The sequence below is a fragment of the Chrysochloris asiatica genome, unplaced genomic scaffold, assembly GCF_000296735.1.
Source record: "Chrysochloris asiatica unplaced genomic scaffold, ChrAsi1.0 scaffold00050, whole genome shotgun sequence".
In the NCBI taxonomy this organism is placed as follows: domain Eukaryota; kingdom Metazoa; phylum Chordata; class Mammalia; order Afrosoricida; family Chrysochloridae; genus Chrysochloris; species Chrysochloris asiatica.
In genome coordinates this window covers 8,844,656-8,858,569 of record NW_006408568.1, presented here as the reverse complement: position 1 = coordinate 8,858,569, position 13,914 = coordinate 8,844,656, and the positions used below count along the sequence as shown (strand labels likewise).

The 13,914-nt window shown below is 36.1% G+C and overlaps 1 protein-coding gene across 6 annotated transcripts in view; it reads right to left on the bottom strand.

Moving 5' to 3' along the window:
* Positions 1-13,914, bottom strand: part of ERC1 (ELKS/RAB6-interacting/CAST family member 1) — a 697,935-nt gene that overhangs the window by 147,052 nt on the left and 536,969 nt on the right. For 3 of the 6 annotated variants that reach the window (XM_006862712.1, XM_006862711.1, XM_006862710.1), the window contains one exon: positions 3,387-3,485. In XM_006862712.1, the coding sequence (XP_006862774.1) occupies positions 3,387-3,485 (99 nt within the window). Of the gene's footprint in view, positions 1-1,862; positions 1,930-3,386; positions 3,486-13,914 lie in introns of those variants that run through there. The other 3 variants (XM_006862715.1, XM_006862713.1, XM_006862714.1) reach the window with 2 other exon arrangements.

Here is a 13,914-nt window from a genome sequence, read left to right as displayed (position 1 = left end):
AGTATCTACTGGTTTCTTAATAAAATGTTTTAGTTGCAAAATATTACTCACATTCTTATATTTTATAAGGGTAAGTCATAAATTTCAAAAGTTTAAAATTTTGTTAAGAAAATCTATTCTCTGTAGAATTAGCAAGGAGACAAATAGGATAGTGGGTAGCATTTCAAGACTTCTGCAACATTTTAGGGGTCACTTACATAAAACTCTTAGGATATCTGTAGCACATTTTATAAATTTTGAGATACTGTGCCATGGAAATCCCAGTTATGGTCAGCTAATTGTGATGGTATTGTGTTAAACCAAGACTGTTAATATTTAGAGCAGAAAACTCAATAGTGCAATAATTGGGAAAAGCAAAATCAATAGCATTTGAACTCTTGCTAAGAGTTTACTATTATGACAGCAGATAATACAAAATGGAGACTTTAGGAATGAGTCTATGTTATGGTTTGCTAATTTTTCAGTCTCTTAGTTATGTTATCTATGCGATTTGTTTCCCAGAACACTAATATGTTTATTCTCATGGTTTGCAACCAAAATACAGCCTTGCTCATGTATGTGTAGGGGTGTTTCCTGCTGAGGCATGCCAAGAAGCTTCTATGCTCTGCCAAAATAGACAAGGCAGAAACCAGTTAGTTCATTTCTGAGAAAGAGAATGGTGAACTATGTTCAACTACTGTGTGACCCTCACATGCCTCATGAAGACAAATATCTATCTTTGTATGGTATAAATAAAGATAATTAGTATACTCATTTTCTTAGCTTCAGCTTTCTCTGGCATTCATTCCCCAAGATCTATGTGGTTCCCACTGCACAGTTCATCTTCCTTCACATTCTCAGGATAAAGACACTTGGAAAGTTTCCCATCTTTACAGCGAATGCCCCTTTCCACAACTTACCTCATCATCCTTCTTGGCTGTGTTCACTAGTGAGAGGTCTACACATGTGCTCCTCACTTTAAGTAGTTAAACACCAAAACACAGACATCTCAGGAAGAAGTGACTCCAAAGGGTGAGCTCACCAGTAGGCAGTGAATCCAGAGAGTGCAAGACCACCAGTATGTGTGAACTTATTAATCATAATGATTATTTTTTCTAAGAAAAGGATTTCCTTGGTCAAACCTCCAGGGCATCAGATCAAAGGGAGATACTGCCACAGCTGGACTATATTTTCCAGCCAATTGGCCTGGAAAGTAGACTCTAGACAGTTCCTGGCAACTGTTTAACACAGCAGCAATCCATGAAGGAGAGGGAAAAGAGTTCTTTACATCAACTTTTAAAAAACTCTTCCTTTACTTCTTTGTTCCTCCTCATTTTTTAGAGGTAGATACTCTAAACAAATTACTGACTCAGAATTCAGAGCATTCTTCTCTAGCTAGAAACAAAAGGCATTTTTAGCCCACAGGTTTTTAAAAAAGACTTTATCTTTATAATTGATTATTGTAAAAAGTATATCCTAAACACAGAGTAATGGCAGAGTATGAGATCAATTTTCTAATCCCAGTTTGATGTATTTTTACCAGGACACTGTTAAGAAAAAAAAAAAAAAAAAATCACCCTAAATAGGGCAATTTATTAATAAAATCTCAACTGCAGAAATTTAGTTACAAGCCCTGGAAGTTGTCCAAAAAATGCATAAAATTATAAAAGTGATCATTAACATACAACAACAAAAAGCCACAAAATCTAAGCCCCACTATGTCAAAAGCACAGCAATACACACAAAAAACATGTGGAAAAAAACAAAACAGAAAGCATACTGAAGGATTTCATGAATTACACAGAAACAAGATGTGATAGTGATTGTGTAAAAATAATAATAAGAAAAACACATTTCTATAGTTAAGGAAAGCTGTTTCTCACCGTTCTGAACAAAATGGCTGAACTAAGAGCATCTGCTTGGCTATGCCCATATACCCTCCTCCTCATCCTATTGAGAGAAATGACAAAGGGAACAGTGCCCCAGAGCAGCATGGGAATGAAAAAGACTTGGTTAGTATTTAAAACAAAGGCATAAGCATAATGTAGTAGAAGAAAATGACCTCTAATTTCTTGACTGTTTTTATATTGAATTTTAATTCCCTACACTATTAATATTAGTCATTAGTTTGTCAATAAAGTTCTACTCTCCCTGCATTTCCAAGATACAGTATCTATCCCATCACTGGGCAAAATGATCAAGCTCCAAGTTTTTTTTTGTTTTGTTTTGTTTTTAATGTTTTCCCTTTCTTCAATATTTCCCCATCTCTGTATGTCTCCCAATAATCCCAGGCATCCATTTCCCTATCTATCATTGAAATCTGTTTCAAGGAAAAGATTTGATACCTATGTAATACACCCTAGAATAAAATTTTAATTTCAGATATCAGGAAGCAGGCAGAGAAAGCAAAGTGATTTCTTGGCAGGGAAAGAGCTCTTCATTCTGCCTATATTAAAGATTTGCACTGCTTTCCTTCTATAATATAAGACTTGCTTCAACTGGTTTAGTAAGTACTATCATACTATAACTATACTTTCTGAATCTTAGAAAAACTTGCAATTTGGATAGCACAGCTGTATTCATCTACAATATTTCTGCTTCTTCTCCTAAACCAATGCTATAGCTGTCATTTCATGGAGATGGTAAGCAGGAGAATTTTCCTTAACTTTTTAGTCATATGGATACAATTATTTAACCATTATTTTCTCCCTTCAGTTATGTATTTTAAGACTGGGTGTGATGGAGATGTTGAAATCTGATTTTTGGCAATGGGATATGAGGTAATCTGTTCACCACTCTAAAACATCCATCACTTTCAAGATCCTGGGAGAACTCTCTTCTTCCAAATTGCTGGAGGTGAGTACGGTTGCTTTCAGAGTCATCAATGCTTTGTTGCACTGATGAGAAGTTGAGAACTACAATTTTCCTTGAGAATGACATACGTTAGAGGGATCCACCAAGGAAATGGAGTAAGGAACCTAAATTTAAATCTTCAGTTACAGGAGGGGATGAGCAGAAATTTTAGAACTTACAATATAACAAAAGTTACTACTCTTATTTTAGTAAGAAGATATGATTTATTTGATAAGAAAACTCAAGACAGCTACAAATCACTCAAATGTGAATATGTTTTTCACAACCCAATGCAAGCACTGTGTATCATCATCATCAATCTTTAAAGTATCTGTGCTTGAAATATTCAAAGTTAACACCTTTCTATGCAAAAATCAAATGGGGGGGGTTGTATTTAAATAAAAATCAAAGGTTTCAGAAACTGAACTAGCTTTTTATTTGTCTAACCTTATATTGGACTATAATTTATGCCCTAAAATTTGTAACATGGTGGTACAAAATACATAAAAATAAAAGTTCACTAGTTTTTATAAAACATTAAAGAGCAGTCTTACCTGGTCAGGGGAGGGTTTATGATTGGTTTGATTGGAATGGGAGGATTTGAAGTGGTCATCCTCATAGTTGTCAGCCATTAGCTTCATTCGGTTTTGTGTCTAAGAAGTAATGATTCATAAGATTACATTTAGATACCATTTCTATGATATACTACCAATGCTTTAAGAGTTTCAATTTAAAAAGATAAAACAAATCCTGTTAGCAATAAAATAAATGAAGCATAGGATTTCTGTGGATACTGGGAGGGGAATAGCATAGGTATTTACAAGTGGGCTTCAAAAAGTTTATGGAGAGGGGACTGCAACCACGTAATGAAGCAAAGTATATGACTTGTTGAATGTAAAACTGATGGTCTGCTATGTAAACCTTCATTCAATTCACAATAGAGTTTGCTTTTTAAAAGGTTCCTGAAAAAAATGTCGTTACTTTTCCAATCCCCATTGTACATTGGTGTCAGAACACTTTGGGGTGAGGAGGTGAAAACTCCCTAAATTAAACACTTTAAACAATACTTTTTTGTTGTTTGTTAGTAAATACTGGTTTCTACATTTAGGATTCTGTAACTTCATTTTTTTACTATATGATATACAGAATCAACATTACTATGTAAAAATCTACTACTCATCCTTTTCAACAACTACATAGCACTCCATTCTTGAAATATTACACAATATACAAACTCTAAGTATTGGGGAAAAAATTGATCATTATTTGTAAATAAAATTATTTTACACCAAGAAAATTTAAGAGAAACAACTGGAAAACGATTACAAGTAACAACACAGGTCCGTAAGATTTCTGGACAGAAGTTACATATGTAAAATTCAATGGCTTTTTGTTCAGACTTTCAATAAACAATTCAGGTTGTGAAAATAAGTCAAAATCCTCCTTCGTAACCATAGGTCTATAATTACTTTCTTCTCAACCCTTTTCTCCATATTTACCAAAAAGATGGATTGGGCTGGTAATCCTGTATGACTGGCCCACTAAATCCTGAATAAAACGAGAGGACATCAAAAAGTTTACAGAAAAATGGGATTAAAGATAATGAAATTTTTCAAAAAAGTGTTTTTGAAGTCCTATTATATGTCCAAAGTTTTAGAGAATTCAGTCTTCAGAGCAAGTGATTGAGAAAATGTAGGGTATACTAGGTATGAAACTCAAACAGCAGTAGCTGTAATAAATAACTATTAAAATTCTAAGTGTGGACACAGAAAACAAACTTGCTAATACTGTATGATTTTTAAATGTTCACTGTAGACAAATGAAAAAATAATGTAAAAAAAGAAAATATCACCCTCTCATCAGTGATACCTATTGCCACCGAGTCATTCCAACTCATAGTGACCCTGAATAGGGTTTCAGAAGCTGTAAATCCTCATGATTCAGAGCTGTAAAGCCTCATCTTTCTCCTGCAGAGCAGCTGGTGGGTTTGAACTGTCAACCTTGCAGTTAGCAGTCCAGTGCTTATCCTAGAGCACCACCAAGGTTATCTGAGATAATCACTGTCAATATTTAGATATATCCATTCTATCTCTCCCCTATGCATATATGAAAAGGTCCTATTTTTCTGATGGCTTTGTCTAGTGTCTATTTCTACTACAATGTGGTCTTTTTACAATAGCTGTATCTTATAGTGCATTTTGATATCTGGTAGGACACACAGTTTCTCCCTCCCCCTTCCCAGTTCTACCACCAAGTCACTTTTTCTAAAATTAATTGGCTGTCTTTTACATAATTTGTTTTATAGATGAATTTCACACATTTTGTCTAGTTCCATAAAAACTTTATAGAGATTTTCTTTGTCATTTTTCACATGTAATAATGTCTGAGCAAGGGCTCTGAGACCAAACTGCCTGGGTATGAATTCTAGCCCTGCCTCTTACCTATCTAACCTGGATCTACTTAAATGCTTAGAGCCTCAGTTTCCTTACCTTTGAAATGGAAATAACAATATTTTCTTGTCATAAGACTGTTATGAGGATTAACCAACTGAGTTGGTAAAGTAAAGCATGTAAAAAGGTGCCTGGCATAAAAACAGCACACAATAAACTTTCACTAACATCATCATCCTCAGGAATGCTTTCTTCATGCTATTATTTCCTAATTTTAAACCATTCGGTATCCCCTTGTTCTGCTGGAACAACTACCTCTTGGTCTACATACAGGTTCCTCATGAGCACAATGAAATGTTCCGGAATACTCATACTTAGCAATGTTCATAGCTTCTCAAGATCCACACAATCGAAAGCCTTTGTGTAGTCAATAAAACACAAGTAAACATCTTTCTTGTATTCTCTGCTTTCGGCCAAGATCCATCTGACATCAGCAATGGCGAGAGTACCACATACATAGCTTATAGCTCACAGAGTATTATATGTATACACATACATCTTATAAATGACTCTGCTCTTAAAAAGTTCTTGTACTACATATTCTCAAGATTAGACCAAGAATCAGAAGTAGTAAGTCCTTCATGTTTTACTGACATGTTTTGCTTTCATTACAGTTAAGATAGTTTCTATCCAAATGTTTTGTTTCTTGAACCAGGCCATGTTCCTGTACAGATAGTTAAATTCCTGTCATTCCAATGACAAAGAATGAGGTTGATGGAAGAAAGGAAAAAGAAAAGGGAAGAAAAATAGAATTTGCTGAAATAATCCTCTTTAGCTATAAAATGCATATCTATAAATATATGTACACATAATCCTCCCAGAGGAAAAGAAGTTCATTGTTTATTCTGTTCATCTTTTCATTTAAGACTAAAATGCTGTTGCCCAAGAAAGGTGTTAAAAAACTATCTCTCAAAGAAAAATACTTAAACTGAGAAATAGTATGGGTTAATTAAGTAATCCTAGGTATTAAAGGAGTCCTGGTGTGGCGCTGTGGGTTAATGCGCTGCTGGACTACAAAGTCACTTTGAACCACAAGGTCAGTGGTTCAAGCTCAACAGCTGCTCCTCATAAACCCTACATAGGGTCGCTGTGAGTCAGAATCAACTTGACAGCACTTAACAACAACAAGGTATTAAAAGTTTGAATTCCAGAGTTATCTGGTGATTCACTAATTTTTGCTTTTAAGTTTCAGATAATGCTGTTATTGTTGTTAAGCATCTGCTAATTGATTCTGACTCATCTGTAGTGACTCTGTATATGGTTTCTAAGGAGTAGTCGGTGGTTTCAGCTGCCGACCTTGCAGCTTAAACTGACCTTGCAGTCCAGCACATTATCCTGCATACCAGGATAAAACCTATAAACCTACCTAAGTAAATTTTACAAATAAGGATTACAGCTCATCAGACTTTTTAGAAAATTTTAAATAAATCTTAACCTTATTAATTTGAGTTATTTCCAACTATAATTACCTTTAAGAAACCATTTAGATTATTTCAGTTCATTTATTAAACCTCAGAAGTAATTTTACTATATAGTAAATTTCAATTAGACTTTGCTGTATTAGTATATCACGGGAAAATGATGATGTTTTTTGATCCTGTGAAGATTTAAAGCCTCAGATACCCTATACAGGGTCACTATGAATCAGAACTGACTCAATGGCACTTAGTAATAGCAACATATTGGTATATGATATGCAAAATGTAAAAAGCATAAACCAAACCCTCATGCACTGAGTTGAATTCCGAATCAGAGCCCCTATGCAGAACTGCCCCATTGGGTTTCCAAGGCTGTAAATTTTTACCGAAGCTAACTGTCTCATCTTTCTACTGCAGAGCATTTGGTGGGTTCAAACCATTGCATCACCAAGACTCCTTATAAAACACATGACTCCTATCAATCACACTTAGGTGTCACATTCAGTGTTAGTATGAAGTTTAAATCCATGTTGAACAAAAACCTCAATAAATTTGCTATTTTATTTTACACTTCATTTCATTAAAAATAAAAATTAGTCATTAATTATCACTGAGTTTTTCTGTGAGTTTATATTTTCTCCTCATATATACTTGACTAAATATTGTCCTTCTAACTGGGAAAATTCCTTTTCCAGTAATTGAACAACTTTGGGAAGAGCTCACATGAAACATTGAGGTAGGAAGAGACACCAACAAAGTTAGAGGAAATACGTGTGCTGAACTCAGCCCAACATTCTTAGCGTCATATTCCTTTCACATTCTATTTTATTTTCTTGACTGAAGTATAAGATCTTTAATGGAAAACTTTGTTTTACAGTGGTTTTGTTTTGCTTTTTGAACAAATCTGCTGGATAGTTAAATTTTGGTCCTGATCAGTAATTTTAGTTTAATGATGAAATTTTGAAACTTATTATCCTACAAACACTTTCTAGAAGGAACCAGGAAGCATGAAGAATCTCAGATTCAGCAGCCCAACAAACTGACTGACAAACTTTGTGTCCCCAAAATATGCGTTGGTGTCCTAACCCCTATAACTATGGACACAATCCTGTTTGTTGAGTAGGGTTTTCTTTGTTATGCTGGGGAGGCCCTATCAGTGTAGGGTGTGTTTTAAATGTAACCACAACAGAGTTATAAAGTGAGCAGATTAGATAAAGGAGCAAGCACAGAGGTGTGTGGGGGCGGGGGGCGCAGGGAGTGGGGAGGGACGGAGGCAAGTGCCACCTGAAGAGAACCAAGAGACAGAGGACACTGAGGCTAGAGGAGCTCAGACAGGATTTCCCCACAGAGCTCACAGAGAGACTTCTCTTATATCTTGTGACCTGAAACTGGACTTCTACTCTCCTCAACTGAGAGGAAAAGAAATTTCTATTCTCTAAAGCCACTTGTGGTACTTTTATTACAGCAACACTCAAAAACTAAGACCACCTTTGACATACCATGTATTAAAATATAATTAATTTTTAAAATATACTTACAAGGGAGTAAAAGCTAAATAATTTATATCAGTTAAAATAAGTGTATCTTCTGTCGTTTCCCTTGAAGGGGCTACCAAAGCTACCTGGTTCTTGTGGATATTCCCAGAGATTTCTGGATATTCCGTGTTTATAAAAATATGTTCATGTGTATACACACACACACACACATATATATTCCTCTGTATCAAAAGACAGCATAACTTTTTCACTGTCCTCACCTTTTCGTGTTATCCCCTCCCTTTTCTTTCTTTACCTAATTACATTTTGGATAGACTTCTGTATCAATAAATAAAGAGATGCCAGGTACAAAGGTTAACTTAACTGTTCAACTGATCACCAAAAAGTAGGCAGTTCAAATCCAATCAGTTGCCCTGTGGTAGACAGATATGGCACTCTGTCCCTAATGATGAAAGTCTAGCAAACCTTATGGGACAGTTCCCCTCTGTAACACGGGGTCACTATGATATGAAAATCGACTTGACAGTACCTTAGAAAACAACAATTCTTTTTGTACTAATTTCATTCCACTATTTAAATTAACCCACCAATCGTCTGTCAGTTTGTTGTACTGTGGTGGTTTGAGCATTGCTGTGATGCTCGAAGTTATTTTAAATACCAGTAGGGGACACCCTAAGGAGCTCTGGTAGCGTAGTGGTTACGAATCAGGCTGCAAACCACAAGGTCAGCAGTTCGAAACTACCAGCTGCTCCGCAGGAGAAAGATGAGGCGTTCTGCTCCTGTACAGATTTACAGCCTTGGAAACCCTGTTCAGGGTCGCTATGGGTCGGAACCGACTTGATGGCACTTAACATTAACAACAGGGGACACCCTTGGTGGACAGGTTTAGCTGAGTTTCCAGACTAAGACAAACTAAGAAGAAGGAGATATGGATTACTTCTGAATGTTTAGTCACTAGAAAACCTTGTAAATAGCAGTGTAACACTGTCAGACTGCACCAGTATATTGAATACTGAAACATAATGAATAGCACCAGAATACTGATAGATATAATACTGAAAGATGAGGCTCTCAGACTGGAAAACACTCAAAATATGACTGGGGAAGAGCTGCCTCCTCAAAGTAGAGTTGACCTTGATGGATGAAGGAAAGCTTTCAGGACCTTCATTTGTTGATAGGGCACAACTCACCATGAGGAGAAACAGCTGTAAACATCCATTGATAATTAGAACATGGAATGGAACATAAAAAGAGTGATATCCTAGGCATTACTGAACTGGAATGAACTGGTATTGGTCACTCACATAGTTTACTAAGCCAGCAATGAAAAATGGAAGAGGAAATGGCATTGCAGTTATCATCAAAAAGAATTATTTCAAGATCTCTCTTGAAGCCTAATGTTGTCTGTGATAGGATAATATCCATACACACCAACCACTAACGCCAGTGATGAGGAAACTGAAGAATTCTACCAACTTTTTCAGTCTGAAACTGACCAAACATGCAATCAAGATGTATTGATAATTACTGGTGATTGGAATGGAAAGGTTGGAATCAAAGAGGAAGGATCAGTATGGGTTACACCTCAATGAAAGAAAACAAAAATCTTCATGATTGTACCAATAACTGACATGATAAATGGAGAAAAGATTGAAGTTGTCAAAGACTTCATTTTGTTTGGATCTACTATAAACAACCATGGAAGCTGCAGTAAAGAAATCAAATGATGTACTGTATTACGCAAATCTGCTGCACACTACCTCTTCAAAGTCTGTGCCCATTCCAAAGAGAGGTGATCCAATGGAAACCATAATACAATATAATTAATATCACATGCAAGTAAAATGTTGCTAAAGAAAATTTAAAAACCGTTGCAACAGTACATTAACAGAGAACTGACAAAAATTCAAGCCACATTCAGAAGAGGGCGTGGAACTAGGGATATCATGGCTGATGACAACTAGATCTTGGCCAAAAGCAGAGAATACCAGAAAGTTGTCTACTTGTGCTTTTCTGATTATACAAAGACTCTTGACTATGTAGACCATGACAAACTATGGAAAACATAACAAAGAACTGGAATTTCAGAACACTTAATTGTGCTCACAAGGAACCTGTACATAGACCAAGAGGCAGTCGTTCAAACAGCAAGAAGATATTGAATGGTTTAAAATCAGAAAAGGTGTATATTCTTTCACCATACATATTCAATCTGTATGATGAGCAAATAAACCAAGAAGTTGGATTATATGAGGAAGAAAGTGGCATCAGGAATGGATCATGAACAATCTGCGACACAACCTTGCTTGCTGAAAGTGAAGAGGACTTAAGATACTTAATGGTGAAGATCAAAGGCCATAGCCTTCAGTATGGGTTACACCTCAATGTAAAGAAAACAAAAATACATATGACTGGGGCAATAGATAACATCATGCTAAATGGAGAAAAGATTGAAGTTGTCAAAAACTTCATTTTGGTCGGATCAGCCATCAACACTCATGGAAGCAGCAGTCAAGAAATCAAATGACATATACATTAGGCAAATCTGCTACACAAGATCTCTTTAAAGTGTTCAAGAGTAAAGATGATAGTTTGAGGACTAAGGTGTACCTGATCCAAGCCATGGTATTTTCAGTAGTCTCATATACATCTGAAAATTGGACAAGGAAGGTCAAAGAAGAATTGATGCATTTGAGTTATGGTATAAGAGAAGAATATTAAAACTACCATATACTGTCAAAACAAACAAATCTGTGTTGAAAGAAGTACAGCCAAAATGCTTCTGAGAAGGCAAGATAGCAAGAGATGAAGGAATTATACAATGGAGACAAAAAACACTGCTGAAGGAAATTAAAGAAGATTTAAGTAAAAGGAATGATTCTCCATGTTTATGAATCAGAAGGCTTATTAATATTATGATGTCATACTACCCAAAGTGATCTATAAATTCAATGCAATCCCAATCATAATTTCAACAGCATTCTTTATAACAGAAAAACAATCCTCAACTTCATGTGGAATGGCAAGAGGCCCCAGATAGCTAGTAATGCTGAAAAGGAAAAACAAATGAAGAGTACTCACACTTCTGGATTTTAAAACACACTACAGAGCTACAATCATCCAGACAGCTTGGTAGTTATAACAACAGACACACAGTTCAACAGAATAGAATTGAGAGTCCAGAAATAAACCCGCATATCTATAGTCAACTGATTCTTGATAAGAGCGATAGTTCATTAAGTAAAGAGAGTCTCTTCAGTAAATGGTGCTGGGAAAATTGGATTTCCACATACAGAAAAATGATACAGGAGTCATGCCCCACAGCATACACTAAAACAACTTCACAAGCAAGGGCAATGCTGTCAAGTTTAGCTTTCAATGATTTTTTTTTTATGTAAAAACAATAGCAAAGTCAGCAAAAGACAAAATAAACAAATGGGACTTCATAAAAATTTAATACTTTTGTTCATCAAAAATGTTTACCAAAAATGGTGAAAAACAAGCTACTGACTAGGATAATATCTTCAGAAACCATGAATATGACAAGAATTTAATAAACAAAATACATATAAAACTTTGAAAAGTTAACAAAAAGACAATGCAATCATAGAATGGGCAAAGGACTTGAATAGACATTTTACAAATAAAACATTCAAACTGCTACTAAACACAAGAAAAGATGCTCAGCATCATTACTCATTAGATGAACTCACTGTCATCACAATGATTCCTACTACTGCAACCCTATATATGTTTTGTTTTTTTTCCTATATAAGGTTTTTAAGACTATAAATATCTATGGGAGGAGATAGCCTCATCTTTCTTCCAATGAGCAGGTGGTGAATTTGAACCGCTGACTTTACAGTTAGCAGCTGAAAGCCTAGCCCACAGGGCCACAGGGATCCATATAAAAAGATATTGTTGTTATTGTTAAATTCTGTTGAGTCGGTTCTGACCCATAGCAACCCTGTACAGGATTTCCGAGGAGCAGCTGGTGAGCTTGAACCACCAACCTTGTAGTTCAAACGGTTTTGCAGTCTGGTGCGTTAACCCACAGCGCCACACCAGGGCTCCCATAGGAAAAGGCAAATGTATAGAGAACAAAGTTTATTACTGGTTACTTGGGGTAGGTGTAGTACTGTAGGATAGACATTGGACCAGTAACTATAAAGTCAGCAGGGCAAAGCCACCAAGTTGTTCTTGGAAACCCTATACAAGGTTGCTATGAGTTGGAACCAACTCGATGGCATACAACAAAAGGGGTGGGAGGGAGAGGATTGGGGGGTTAATGGTGATGGAAAAATCAGACTAATTAAAGTAGAGTTGCATAATCAAATACTATAATTGCTGTCACAAGTTGCATATCTGTAAAAGTTAAATTTGCAGGGTCCTGGATATAGTGGGGGAAAAATGTGGAACATAGCTCAAAATCATTAAAAAGACCTGGCTCACTTGTAGAACTCCAAAAATTATGGTCCTCATTTACTCTTTAAGACTGGAAATGAACATATCCCTGTTGCTCAATTTCCTGCCAAACAACTGTTGTTGCTAAGTGCCGTTGAGTTGGTTTCAACTCATGGTGCATCTGTATAGGGTTTCTGAAGAGCAACTGGTAGGTTTGAAGTGCCAATCTTGTGGCTTGCAATCTAGTGCTGATCCTACAGCGTAACTCACATCAGGGGTCCAAACAATAAAGAGGTCTAATTCTGTTGTGCCTAATGGCAAAGATGAGAAGGCAGGAAGGGTTAGGAATTAAGGAGGAATGGAAACAGAAGCATAGAGAGGAAGTGGGATACGTCTTGTTACATTGTAGGGAGTGTAATTAATGATATGAAACAAATGTGTATGAATTGCTGAATGGGAAACTGATTTTCTCTGTAAACTTTCACAATAAAAAAAACTTTATTCTTGATTGTGAAAAAAACGAAAGGTTGAATTGGCAAAAGTTGTTACAATGACAAAAAGAAAAGAAATTGATGAGGAGGCTACTTATGTTCAATTTAACATCTCATGGGATTTGGTTCTTTAGTTTGGAGGTTTAGGATCATGGTTTCATAGAACATCCGAGTTGATTGGCCCAGGGACATGTTTAGTGCCTTTGTTCTACCTTCTTGGATCAAACCTAGATATAGAAACATCTAAAGTTAAACAAACCTGCAAGACTGAAAAAGGTGAGCCAGATATAAGCTTGCAGCAAAACCAACACACCACAAAGCAAACATAGGGAATAATGTAGTTACAAAACTTCCAAATAAATAGGAAATCAAGTAGATTTCAAGACAAAAACAAATAGCAATAATAAAAAGAAAGGTAACTATAACCCTAAAACTAGAGCAAGCCTTAATCCTAGCCCTAGGCTACCTCCTATCCCTAACCATAATTAATCCTAATCATTAACTAACATGAAACTAGTCCCTAGGCTTAACCTAGATCTATAGTTCTAATAGAGAGAAAAAAACAAAAACAAAGCAACAATACCCAAGTTGTTGTTGTTGTTAGTTGACATTGAGTTGGTACCAACTCATAGTGACCCTATTATACACAACAGAACGAAACAGTGCGCGGTGGTCCTGAGCTAACCTCACTACTGTTGCCACGCTTGAGCCCACTGATGCAGCCACTCTGCCAATCCACCTTGCTGGGGGGGTCTTCCTCTTTCTCTCTGACCCGACACCTTACCAAACATGATATCCTTCTCCAGCTCCCTCCTGAAAATAT